The 13,875-nt window shown below is 34.6% G+C and overlaps 1 protein-coding gene across 3 annotated transcripts; it reads right to left on the bottom strand.

Annotated features, from left to right (window-relative positions):
* Window positions 1-1,179: 1,179 nt before the first annotated feature.
* On the bottom strand, window positions 1,180-2,693 carry LOC108201884 (uncharacterized). 3 transcript variants are annotated; one of them, XM_064083963.1, is made up of 4 exons: window positions 2,388-2,693; window positions 1,852-2,156; window positions 1,683-1,754; window positions 1,180-1,598 (listed from the first exon to the last, which is right to left on the bottom strand). In XM_064083963.1, exons 1-4 carry the CDS (start codon window positions 2,482-2,484, stop codon window positions 1,593-1,595), a joined length of 480 nt encoding a protein of 159 aa, XP_063940033.1. In that variant the 5' UTR covers window positions 2,485-2,693; the 3' UTR covers window positions 1,180-1,592. The 3 variants fall into 3 exon arrangements, with proteins under 3 accessions (XP_063940033.1, XP_063940034.1, XP_017225710.1); XM_064083964.1 differs by having other exon boundaries at window positions 1,852-2,147; XM_017370221.1 differs by having other exon boundaries at window positions 1,852-2,177; window positions 2,388-2,691.
* Between the last annotated feature and the right edge of the window lie 11,182 nt (window positions 2,694-13,875).

Here is a 13,875-nt window from a genome sequence, read left to right as displayed (position 1 = left end):
GGCCCTGATTCCGACTAACAGAACTTGATGAATTTACAAATTCTTAGTAGATTGAAGATGTCTTTCAACAAGCCAATCAGTCCTTTCTGCTCGGATTCAAATATCATAAAATTAAGCCGATTTTCACTGCAATACTATTGCAGTACTATAGGAAGAGAGAACCCTATCTTGGAGATGATTTTAACAGTGATGCTATAGTATGACATCTCACAAGGCCTTACAGATAGCACGAGAAGGAGCAAAAAGGTTGATGTTAATTACAAATATTGGCTCTGACTTGATACATGCATAGATTTAGTAAACCACCAATTTTATAAACTGATAGATTGACAACAAGGTCTCTTGGTAGTTTTAAAGATACCAATGGTGTTTAAGGTAATATCATCAGTTAAATAATAAACCTTAGCTTCTTACCAACAAGGTAGAGCCAAGTTCTATGGAGAATAACAAGGAGATCTACATTTACTGAATGAGCTACCAACACTCATGGGTTCAGCTAGGTTTTTCATTATCTCAGACACCAACTATTATCCTCTTTAAGAAATGCTTTGGGCAAATGGAATAGAAAATTATAGAGATAAGGTGAAGATTAGAAGCACTGCAGACTAAAACACACTAACATGTGGCAAATGTTAGAAAGAAGTTTATAGAATAACCAGAAGTAATGGACTCTTCAGGCGTTGACTTTTAAGTAAAGGTCTTCCACTTCCACACACTATACTCTAAAGTTATTTTAGTTGAGGGGTTAAAGTAGTTCAAGTTGTTACGACAAGAAAAGCTGTTTTTTCTTTGAGAAAGCCATGGATCAGTTTCAAGTACGGTTAGTTCCATTTCACAGCAACACAACTGCAACAAGATGATCCAGACATATTAAGTTCTTCCAAGTGGTAAGGAACTTAAGAGTTCTATTCGTCAATATTATAGTATTTGATAGAGGCATGGAAGCTTTTAATTTTAGTATATCCACGAGGACATGGATAATTTCAGAGTGGAAATTGTCAGGCAGACTAGATAAATGACTAGTTCTACCCATCTCCATGTACTTATCTTTTTCTCATCTGATTAGCTTCAAGTTTTGTTATCCATGATACTTAAATACTGTCTATAAAAGTTAACAGCTAAGTGAAGTGAGGGATATAAGATATGCGAGTTGTGACCATCGGGAAAATGCAGTTCAGATATTAACAACGCAGGGTATTAGATAAAGGTAAATAGAAGGTGAATGTGTATCAATATTTTCGTACATATTACAATACATTACCTAATCAAATGACACTTCACTTTTTGAGTTCTCGCACAATGGTTCTCACAACATTAGCATTTGAAGATTATTATAAATCAGGTAGGAGATACTAAACTCTAATAACTATATCATCCATATGTACAACTGCAACAATCTGTCAGATGAATGAACCTAATGTTCTTTTTCCTATTAATCTACCTATCAGGTGAAAAATAAAAGAGAAAGAAAAACAAGTTAAACTTAACATTTCTTTCACTTTTATTATCTATGACTGGCTATACCTCTAAATGCACTTTAGAAATTTGTCATCCATCATCTTATCAGCGCAGGATGACTACTCCTATCGTACTTAACCCTGCAAACGGAAAATAATTTTCTCAAAACACCACATAAGGTCATAGCACCACGTTACCTGAATCCAAATGACCAAAAACATTACCTTTATGGGAGGGTCATGAACTTTATAACAATCAGGAGTTACCGCTGATAACCATGAACCAGGAAGCAGGCTCTGTACAGAGGAACACAGTAAATCAGACATTACTAAACACAGAAGTACCAAGAAAATATTAACAAAAAACATATCATAAAGAGTTAAAAAATCTTGCATCTAGCTGTTTCTGGACAGTCTTGGCTCGCTTTCGAGGTCTTCTTGACGGCCTTCCTCCAGTCATTAAAAAGATATCATTTTCAATTTCTTCGTGCGTAAGCAAGACTGAAAACTTCTGCCTTTTCTCCTTCTTGACTTGATGAGTTTTAGTAATAACATCCAACTGTTGCCTAGTTTCAGCTTTACTCTCATGTCCGGCTCCATCGTTCCCATTACTCAGCCTGCGTAAAGGTTTCCGAGGCCTAAAATTCCAAGTCTTCGCCTCCGCAAAATCTTGAAAACCATTGTTTCCAACTGCAACATCTCTTCCAAAATCACTATTACCTAAATACAATTTTCACCACATTCTACTTATCAATTGTTTCAGAGCAAAAATTAATCCTTACAAGTTACAACAGTAGCACAAATCTTAAGCAGTTAAATACAAATCTTTAACAAACAACAGAGAGAAAATTATTACATGCTAAAAATTGAATCTTTAATTGTAAAAACACGCAAATATACAAAGACAAATATGTTTATATAAATTAATACCTGAATCTTTTTGATGGTCTAAGCCTGACATGAGCTGGGGATGATTCTTCTGCCAATTTAATTCTGCTAAAGAAAAGTTGTTAACTTGTGAAGCCATACATTAATATCACTATATTATTGATTAATATACAATTTATATATCACTATCTCAGTTTTGATACACTGTATTAGTAGAAATAATTAAATAAATAAGAATTTTGGGGATTTTGTGTGTTTTTTCTTTCAATTACAAATCTGAAACCCTAAAACCAGAGGGAGTTGAACTGACTTTTATAAAGAGCACACACCAAGACAAGACTTTCAAGTTTCAACAGGAAACAAATAAAGATTAAAAACATTAAGTCTATATATTTAAAGAGAAAATTACACTAAAAAATTCATCTGAATTTTATAAAATATTTGTTTGCAAAAAGGTTTTGGAAAATAGATTAGTCTCGTGAGAGTATATAATTATTTATATTAAAATTGTAACTTGTCTAATGTTATTATAGATTCAAAAAATTTAGTATGCACTCCGTCAATCCCTCCTAATTCTTTCCATTTTTTTATTGTTTGATACGCATTTTAAAGCGCATATAAAACATAGTTTCATAATTTGTTTTTGTTATTTTTCTTTTCTATATACAAAAATTAGATAATAAATTTTTATTTAGAAGAAAAAAAATTCAAAGTAATTTATAAAATTATATTTTATGAAAACATTAGAATGTGTGTCGAGTCCCGTCCCTCAATGTAAACAATTGAGGGGGACGGAGGGAGTATATAATAATTTATTGTTCTGTCCGGCAAAATAAAATTTTGGTTTCTTTTATAAATTTTCTCTATTTTATTTTATATTTTATTTTATATTTTACATGGATCAGTGATTGATTTGACTACTTACTCTATTACTCATGCTCAAATTATAACATGTCAAAATAATGACAAATAAATATTGAAAAAACACTCTACAAGATCATCGCTAACAAAAAAACATTTGTGAGAGAGAATTATGGTGTAATCATCTAATGCCCTCTTAACTTTAAAAAAAAACGGACTTTTATTAAACACCAATCTCCAACAAGAGAAAGAGAAAGGGGGATGGCAGACAATTACAACAGCAAGAGCAAGTCCAATGGTGATGCTAAAATATGTATAGCTATTGTTATAATTTAAAACCAAAAGATGGTTTTTGGAGTTAAAGTAAAACTCATAGTCCAATGAGTAGATTCAAAATAGAACCAATTAGATATATATTTAACTAACTTTCAACTACCCTCTTATAAATACACATAACTATAGGCCCGTTTAGGTTAGCTTAAAATAAGTGACTTCTTACTTAAATTAAAGAAGTGAAGTAGAATTGAGAAATAATTAAGTTAATAAAGTATTTGGAAAAGAAGCAGAAACTCTGAGAGAGAAGCTAGCTTTCTCAACTTCTTAAAAGTGTTTCTACTTATTTACACACACGGGTCAAGAAGAACAAAAGTCGAAAGTAGAAGTAACTTCCCTGAACAAACAGGCCCTATAATTATCACCTACCTTTGCCAACTGAACCTTTAAACTCTGTTTCGACAATTTTGTATTCTCAAAACATCTTTCATTTCTTGTAACTTTCATTTCAGAATATGAGCGACTTGAAAAAAGAGTGAATAAAGGAGATTTTTATGGAAAGTCTCTTGATGATGAAGAGAATGCCATGATTCAGATGATAACTCTCAGTAGCTATACACATATGCAAACAAGTGAACAAGGTCATTGAGAGAATCCATATGGATTATTTCTCCCTTTATCCTTTGTTTATATAGAGTTGTTGGAGGAAGGGAGTAGAAGCAGGGTTGTTGAATATTGAATTTCATGTAGTTGAACCATCAATGTGAAAGTTAATTTACTGGCAGCAGAGGCATTAATTTAGTATGAATAAATTTTATTTATTTATTAAATTGCTATTTTTGCATTTGTACAATATTCAATGAAAGAACCATTTTATCAGGTTCGCCAGTAGGTTCACTGTGCAACTTCACAACATGTATTTATTGATAAAATTAATATAAAATTTATATGAAAATAACAACCTTGCTTCATTCCCTTCATTTTGCCACTTGCATGGTTAGGTGGCAAATATAACAACATTTATACTTGGTTCTATATTTAGCACTAAGTATAACATTTTGCTGTTTTGCATCTAAATATATATTGGAGTGTGCATTTTTCCTCGGGTGCTATATTATAGCAATTGCACTCACTGTAACTCCTCCTTTGGACTTTCTTTAAGTGGACTCAACTCCAGCATAACAAAAGCAGAGACTACAAAATTTAACTAGAACAAAAATTATTAGAGCATTCGGTTGAAACATATAACTACAACTAATGCAAGATCCCAGAACATTGGGATATCTGGTCGTGGAATTTAGTCAATATCCTCGATTGAGGGATCTCCTCTGAAAAAGAGTCCATTTTCAACCAAGCACGTCTGATGAGTTTCCTTCTGCTTACCAACTGCTTCATCTCCGTTGGCGACCATGAACTGAACACTAGCCTGAACACCATCATTCCCGACAGCGTTTACTATTTGAGCCATCTGATCCTGGACAGTTTCCCGACCTAATACTAAACCATTAACTTGATCAGCAATGCCTAGAGCGACATCAAAATTCACCGGCTCTTGAGCTCCATCAGGAATCAACAGATCCATATAGTCTTAATGATCCACTCCTAGACCCATGTCCCAATCCAATAACTCATTCATAGGGCCTATCATTCGATTCAGTGTGTAGAGTTTATTTGAGACATCCTTACATAGCCTGGCGACAAAACGAGCAATGTGATTGCGTAGCGGAAAAAAACGCGAGCACACATGTCAGCTCTTGTCTTTAAATAGGATATCAATATGGGATACTTGTTATACAATCTGTGCAAAACCAAGAATTCAATACGTGCGTTTGTGTGTGTGCGTGACAAAACAATAAACGTAAGGAGGCAGGATAGAACGAAGGATATATGAACAGAAATCCGAGTCCAGTGCGTAACTGTCTCCTTAAAGCGTATTTCTCCCTCACCGTGTGTGATGAACGATCGCCTCCCAGGATAAAACGGATTGAACGATGCAATAAGCACATTCGACGAACCAGAACAAGACTGAGAACTATCACCGACGCGGCTAGGGTTTTGTATGCGAGAGGCTGTGTATTTTTCGTGAATGCAAACCCTAAACTATAATGAATATATATAGGCAATGCAAGACTTGTGCGCTACGCTTCGTAAATAATTAAAACGCGTTAATTAATTTACGCGGGTATAAATTAAATCCGTAATCAAAATGAATTAATTTAAACCAAACAATTAATCCGAAATCAAATCGGAATTAATTTCTGTCAATTTAATTGAGCCCAAGCCCAGTGGAAAATTAAATTCAGCAAAACTAGTCCGTAATTCTTCGGGCCCAGATTTTGCTGCATTCGTGTCCGCAGGTCGCACACGCGGAAAAGCCCGAGGCTTGCGAAGCCACGCGATTTGCCTCGAAATCCCACAATTTGCACCCCCCTGCGCGCACGTAGGTGGTGGAGCATAACACACTAACACAAGTTAAACACTACAAGAGTGTTCTACTATATAAAGCCATGGAAGGCCTATATTCTTTTCTATGTGGGACTCTAGTTTCTTTTCCAATTTTCCACTACTAAGGAAGCAACTTTGGATCATCACAACCCATCCATTCCTCAGTCATTTTGAGTGAATAAACATGCATTGGAAAGCTCTCTCGGAGGAGAACATAATCCAAGCATAACCCGCCACGAACACGTAGCCGAGCCTCACTCAAATTTGTGCTCAAAATGACAAACTTCCAACAATCCCCCACATGGGTGAGATTGATGATTTTCAGTAGCACACACCAGACAGACAGACACGGGGTTTGACTTTTGGTGATAGTTTCTACGATCAGATATAGCATACGATAGGTAGAGAATGCTCCTTGAACCTTCGCTCGATTAAGCACATCGACTTTACTGGTAGACAGTGGACGTGCTTGTCCTTGAACTGTTCGACCGTTTGTGTAAACGATGATATACTTATCACTATATCCTTTCTGACTTGTTCAGTTCTCATGAGTATGTCCATTTTGGCCATGGAACATCGTCCTGGTTCTGCGGGAGTTTCTAAAGAATTGTGCCTCGCAATTCTCCTTTGAAGCGGCCCCACTTCTCTCCTACATAGGTGATCTTTATCTTATAGAGTAACCCGCGTTTACTCAACTGAATTCCATGCGTGTACCACTCCATGTATTCACCAAAGATCATTAAAAGCTCAAGGCTTAACCTCGTATCTTACGGGTCTCACTGTTTCATCATCATGGGAACAGGCCAGGGGTTACCCCCACAGTGATTTGGTCATCATGATTTAGTTGTCCCATTGAACCAAGTTCTTGGGATCTCCAGTTAGCAATGGTTGGGTGTCCACCGTGACGCCGTTAAGCTATAGGCTTAAGACCCATTCCTCTCGATGATTTCTCAACCACTTCTCTTGGTAACCCTTTGGTTAGCGGATCCGCAATATTATCCTTTGACGGTATATAGTCAATAGTGATAATCCCGGTTGAGATTAATTGTCTAATGGAACTATGTCGTCGTCGTATATGATGGGACTTCCCATTATACATTGTGCTTTGTGCTCTGCCAATAGCGGATTGACTATCACAGTGTATTCCTATTGCAGTCACAGGCCTTGGCCATCTTGGAATATCCTCTAGAAATTGGCGTAGATATTCAGCCTCTTCAGTGCATTTATCTAAAGCCACGAACTCAGCTTCCATAGTGGAGTGAGTTATAACCGTTTGCTTGGAGGATTTCCATGATACTGCTGCTCCAGCCAGTGTAAACACGTAGCCACTCGTAGACTTTAGTGCTTGGAGGATATCCAGTTTGCGTCAGTATATCCTTCTAAAACTGCTGGCTATCTGCCATAGTGCAATCCATAGTCTCGAGTTCCCCTTAGGTACCTTAGTACCCTTATGATCGCTTTCCAATGATCATCTCCAGGATTACTCGTGAACCTACTCAACTTGCTAATTGAGTACGCAATGTCTGGTCTTGTACAACTCATTAAGTACATCAGACTTCCAATTATCCTAGAGTACTCCAACTGAGAGACCCCTTCACCTTTATTCTTGGATAGATGTAAAGTCATATCCACAGGTGTCCTAGCTTTTTCAGTATCATCCTTAAGAAATCTCTCAAGGATCTTGTCGACGTAATGAGGTTGACTTAGTGCGAGACCCTCTGATGTTCTAGAAATTTGGATTCCCAGAATTACATTTGCTAGTCCCATGTCTTTCATGTCAAATCTTGATTTTAACATGTCCTTTGTGGATTTGATCACTTTATCGTTGCTTCCGGCATGACATAACCGCTCTCGTCATCCTTGTAATAGGCACAGCTTTCACATTCGTTGATCTTGAAGTTGTGTGCTAACACGACCTCATCAAATTTCTCATGCCATTTCATAGGCGCTTGCTTCAAGCCGTATAGTGATTTCACTAATTTACAGACTTTCCTTTCTTGCCCGGGGACAGCAAACCCTTCAGGTTGTTCCATATAGATTTCATCATCTATATCCTCATTTAGAAAAGCTGTTTTCACATCCATCTGATGCACTGTTAAGTTTCGCATCGCAGCGATTGCAAACATCATCCTTATAGACGTGATTCTCGTCACAGGAGAATACGTATCAAAATAATCAAGGCCTTTCTGTTGCTTGTATCCTTTGATTACAAGTCTGGCCTTATACTTTTCAATGGTTCCGTCAGGTTTCAATTTCTTTTTGAAAACCCATTTGCTGCCTAGTGCTTTACAACCAGGTGGCAGGTCCACTAACTCCCAAGTGTGATTCTGTAGGATAGAATCAATCTCGCTTTTGATGGCCTCTTTCCACATAGGTCCATCAGGTGAGGTGACCGCTTCCTTATAGGTTTTCGGATCACCTTCTTCGAGCAAATAGGTCATGAAGTCTGACCCAAAAGATTTCTCCGTTCGTTGTCTTTTGCTCCTCCTCACAACCCCCACATTTTCATCTTCACTTTCATCATTCTCATTTTCATCATCTACAGATTCATGAGTTCGTTTAGATGTCGTAGGGTGCTCGTTTCTTGGATTACAAGGAAACGTAGTCTCAAAGAATGAGGCATTTCTTGATTCCATAATCGTATTCTTTTGAATCTCAGGAATCTTAGAATCATACACAAGCAACCGATATGCTGTACTACGCGGAGGATATCCGATGAAGATACAATCCACGGTTTTCGGACCAATCTTCACCTTCTTAGGTGTAGGGATCAGTACCTTAGTAAGGCACCCCCACACTTTCAGGTGTTTGTAACTCGGTTTCTTTTTCTCCCACATTTCATAAGGACTCACATCCTTATTCTTGTGCATCGTAATATTTAAAATATTATTTGCGCTTAAGATGGCTTCCCCCCACATTGATTGCGGAAGTCCAGAGCTTAGCAACATCGCATTCATCATCTCCTTGAGAGTGCGATTCTTCCTCTCAGCCACTTCATTTGACTGAGGGGAGTATGGTGCAGTGACCTCATGGATTATACCATGTTGTGAACATAATTCCCTAAAAGGTTCAACATATTCACCTCCACGATCGCTACGAATCCTTTTGATTTTCTCATTTTGTTGTCTCTCGACTTCTTCCTTATAGATTTTAAATTTATCTATAGCTCCATCTTTGCTTTTCAGCAAATATATATAACAGTATTTTGTACAATCATCTATGAATATAATAAAATACTTGTTTCCTCCTCTTGTTGGAGCGAATTTCAAATCACATATATCGCTATGTATTAGGTCCAGCACCTTGGTGTTTCTTTCCACACGTTTAAAAGATGATCTCGTTAATTTTGTCTCAACACAAGTTTCACACTTATGTTTTGAATCAATAGTAAGTTTTGGTATGTATTCTTTTACACTTAATCTTCGTAAAGTCATGTTTACTCAACAAGGAACCGGACACAAGGTTCTTGCGAATATCAGGCACATAAAGTACATTCTTCAAAGTCAGATTCTTCCCAGAGGTCATCTTCAGAATCATCATGCCTTCCCCTTCAATGGTAGAAGTCGCAGAGTTTCCCATGTAGAGCTTCTCACCAGCATCAGAAGCTACAAGGCTAGAGAAAGTCACCTTGTCGGAGCAAATATGCCTAGATGCTCCTGTATCAATCCACCATTCTCGCGGATTAGATCCAACCAGGTTCACCTCAGAGACCGTAGCACACCTCGTGTGTGATGAACGATCGCCTCCCAGGATAAAACGGATTGAACGATGCAATAAGCACCTTCGACGAACCAGAACAAGACTGAGAACTATCGGAATTAATTTCTGTCAATTTAATTGAGCCCAAGCCCAGTGGAAAAATAAATTCAGCAAAACTAGTCCGTAATTCTTCGGGCCCAGATTTTGCTGCATTCGTGTCCGCAGGTCGCACACGCGGGAAAGCCCGAGGCTTGCGAAGCCACGAGATTTGCCTCGAAATCCCACAATTTGCACCCCCCCTGCGCGCACGTAGGTGGTGGAGCATAACACACTAACACAAGTTAAACACTACAAGAGTGTTCTACTATATAAAGCCATGGAAGGCCTATATTCTTTTCTATGTGGGACTCTAGTTTCTTTTCCAATTTTCCACTACTAAGGAAGCAACTTTGGATCATCACAACTCATCCATTCCTTAGTCATTTTGAGTGAATAAACATGCATTGGAAAGCTCTCTCGGAGGAGAACATAATCCAAGCATAACCCGCCACGAACACGTAGCCGAGCCTCACTCAAATTTGTGCTCAAAATGACAAACTTCCAACAATACTAAGTCATAGCCCTCCGCAGGTGCTCCCATGTGAAAGTTCCTAATCACAAGAAACAATTCTAGATTATGTGTCTCTAGAATCACAGAGTTGTAGCCTTTAATCTTTGCAAGGCTAATGGGGCATAAACTACCCAAAGTAGGTTCCCCAATTTTGACAAGAAGGGAATGATACCAACTGTTACATGTCGCGTGGTGTCGTTTGAGTTTCAATACACAACTCGATGATATTATCGTTTAATTAGCTGTAATCACGCATACATAACTACTGCCACAACGGTGCCCTTTCCCCAACTGATTGATCGTAATCACGCAAGATCACTACCAATATTTGCCATTCCGATGAATATGTGTCTCAGTATTTTGATCGTTGTTAAAAGGGTGACACATAGTTATCTATGAGTTGTTATATATTGATATAATAATGTATCGGCAAAAAAATCTGAATACGAATCAATAAGGCATCCCACATGGTTATCTTTTAATTTTTCATCAAAGAACTAACGACAATAACCTGTTTGAGATTGTTAAACAAAGACTTAACATTAATGATCTATTTGAAATCATTAAGCAGTTGAGTGAGTTGAATGATATCTCGCAGCGGAGATTGATGATCTAATTGATATTATTAATCGATTTTATTCACAAATTCGATAATTAATCCTTGAAAACAAAATTTTTATTTATAATATCATCAACAAATTTTAAGCAATTCTTATATGTCCACTTTAGTCAAATTGAAGATGCTCTAATGCTATGAGAATGTGCTACTTATTATTTATTATATAATTAAAATTATTTTAAGAAAGTAGTTACAAATACATACAAAAAGCCAAATATTTTAATTAGGGGGCTGTTATACAGCCACCGTTGGATAGGGAACCACCAGATCTGGGCCGTTGGATGACAAAGACTCCCCGCAATGAAACATTGCGGGTACTTAAGTCCCTGCAATGAAACATTGCGGGTACTTAAGTCCCTGCAATGAAACATTGCGGGTACTTAAGTCCCTGCAATGAAACATTGCGGGTAACTCAGTCCCTGCAATGCTTCATTGCGGGTAACTCTGAAACATTTTACTTCCCTAAACTATCCTTCCACTACTTTAGTTTTAGTTAACATTTTTACTTACATTTTAAATTTTAAATTATTTTTATTCATTTTAAATATACGATTATCTTCATTAATTCAAGATATATATATATATATATATCAGTGTTCTAAAAGTCGGCGATTAATCGGGATTAATCGCCGATTAATCGCTGTTCGGTTGGTCACCGTCTCGATTAAGCGTTAATCGATGAAAAAATCGTTTTTTCTGAAAATCGGTCGAAATCGGGATTAATCGGTCAAAAGTCGGGATTAATCGGAAAAAGTCGGTCAAAAATCGGTGAATTTAAAAAATTTAAAATAAAAAGATTTTTTTTTTTAAATTTTAAATTTAATTTTAAATAAAACAAAAGGCACGGAAATGACAAAACACAGATTTTAAAGTTGTTTTTATTACCTTTCAATCTTTAAATATTAGCTTCTAAACTCTAATTACATAAATTTGCAATATCTTTCTTCGCAGAATTAATCAAATTCAAGTTTATATATGAGATGATTGGACTTGTATATGTATATAAAAACATGTTTTATGTTATATAGAATCATTAATCTTTTAATTTTATATGACTATAAATTTATACTATATATAATTATATTAATATATATAATTTAAAAAATAATATTAAATTGATTACGATTAATGATCCGATTAATCACTCCGATTAATCTCCGATTATCCGATTAATCGCTGGACGGTGCCTTCACCGACTAAGTCCGATTCTCGCTTTTTACAACACTGATATATATATATATATATATATATATATATATATATATATATATATATATATATATATATATATATATATATATATATATATATATATTAAAATTAAAATTAAAATTTAAATATTATTATTCAAAATAATTATATCACTAGAATGTATAATAATATTAAATTATTTGTATATCACAAATATTTTAAAATATTTAATTGTTTATAGTTTTAAATTACAAAATTATTTTTTCTTAATATTTTTTGAAAATTTTAATTATTTTATATGTTATATTTGTTTAAAATTTTAATTTTAATTATTATACTAATACATTATATCACCCCGCAACGAAATTATTTGTAGACTATCCCATCTCCCATCCCCGCAATGAAACATTGCGGGTACCAATACTCCCCGCAATGTTTCATTGCGGGTACCAATACACCCCGCAATGTTTCATTGCGCAGAACTTTTACTCCCCGCAATGAAACATTGCGGGGATCGTAATTAATGTTTTTACCTACCAGTAATAACAAAATTACTCTATCACCTTCTCTCATTTCATTTTTTGAATTTAATTTATTATTTGTTGTTTGATTTTTTTATTATTAACGTAATACATTACGTTTTTGTTTGATATTATTTTATTATGATTTGAAATCATTTGAATTTTTAAAAACTTAAATAAAATATTAATTAAATTTTATGTTTTTTGTTTTGAAATTATTTTATTATAATTCGAAATCATTTGATTTATTATTAAAATAAATTATATTATTAATTAAAGTATGTTTTTAATTTAGTTTTTAATTTTTTGGTATTGTTTTATTATTATTCGAAATCATATGAATTATTATTAAAATTAAAGTATATTATTAATTATATTATGTAATTAATTTAATTTCTTTTTATGAAATTGTTTTATTTGTTCGAAATCATTTGAGCTAATATTAAAATTAAAAAATATTTTATTATTTATATTATTAATTAAATTAAATTATTTTGTTATTAATATAAAATTGAATTTTTATAACCACAATTTTTAAATAAATATATAGCAAAATAACATTCTTATTCATAATGTCAAATTAATCAGAAATAAAATTAAGTTAAATTACCAATTTCAATATACAATAAAATTTATTTATTATTTATCATTCACACTGTCGTAGAACTGGAAGGTGCAGTGTTCGAATCGTGAGCTATGTGCTTTGGAGTATAACATACTCCCCGCAATGATTCATTGCGGGGTATCTTTTAAAAAGTAAACTACCTGCAATGACTCATGGCGGGTGTCTTTTAAAAAGTAAACTAACCGCAATGACTCATGGCGGGTGCCTTTTAAAACAAATACCCTATCCACCTCACTCAGCCATCTTTCAAATGAAGATATAACACCCCACAATGATTCATTGCGGGGTACATAATCCCCACAATGTTTCATTGCGGGTGTGAAATTTAGGTAAACTATCCCCGCTATGCTTCATTGCGGGGAAGATAAGATTATTTATTTTATTCAAAATATTTGAAAAAGTTCAATAAATTGTAAGAATTTATTCAACTTGAGCTAGAAAATATTAATATATGTGTTTTTATTAATATTTAAATAATTTAAGTGACATTTAATGATAAGTTAGATATTTTTCTTTGATTTGTATTTGTTCGAACTACTTGTACATACGAGAATTGGAAAAAGTTAATAATTTGTCAAAAATTATTAAATTCTAGCAAAAAATACTAATTATATGCGTTCTTACTAATATTCAACCAATTTAAGTGATGTTTATTCATAATTTCGATATTTATCTTTGATTTGAAT

This window comes from Daucus carota, chromosome 9 (assembly GCF_001625215.2).
Source record: "Daucus carota subsp. sativus chromosome 9, DH1 v3.0, whole genome shotgun sequence".
NCBI classification, from domain to species: Eukaryota; Viridiplantae; Streptophyta; class Magnoliopsida; order Apiales; family Apiaceae; genus Daucus; species Daucus carota.
This window is presented reverse-complemented; position numbering and strand designations above follow the sequence as displayed.

Bases quoted from the DNA above. Each gene is read 5' to 3' on its own strand.
- LOC108201884 (XM_017370221.1), bottom strand. From the start codon at position 2,484: ATGGCTTCACAAGTTAACAACTTTTCTTTAGCAGAATTAAATTGGCAG. The intron at 2,178-2,387 runs GTATTAATTTAT...AATTGTATTTAG, and splicing joins AGACCATCAAAAAGATTCAG to GTAATAGTGATTTTGGAAGA. The intron at 1,755-1,851 runs GCAAGATTTTTT...TCCTCTGTACAG, and splicing joins CTGTCCAGAAACAGCTAGAT to AGCCTGCTTCCTGGTTCATG.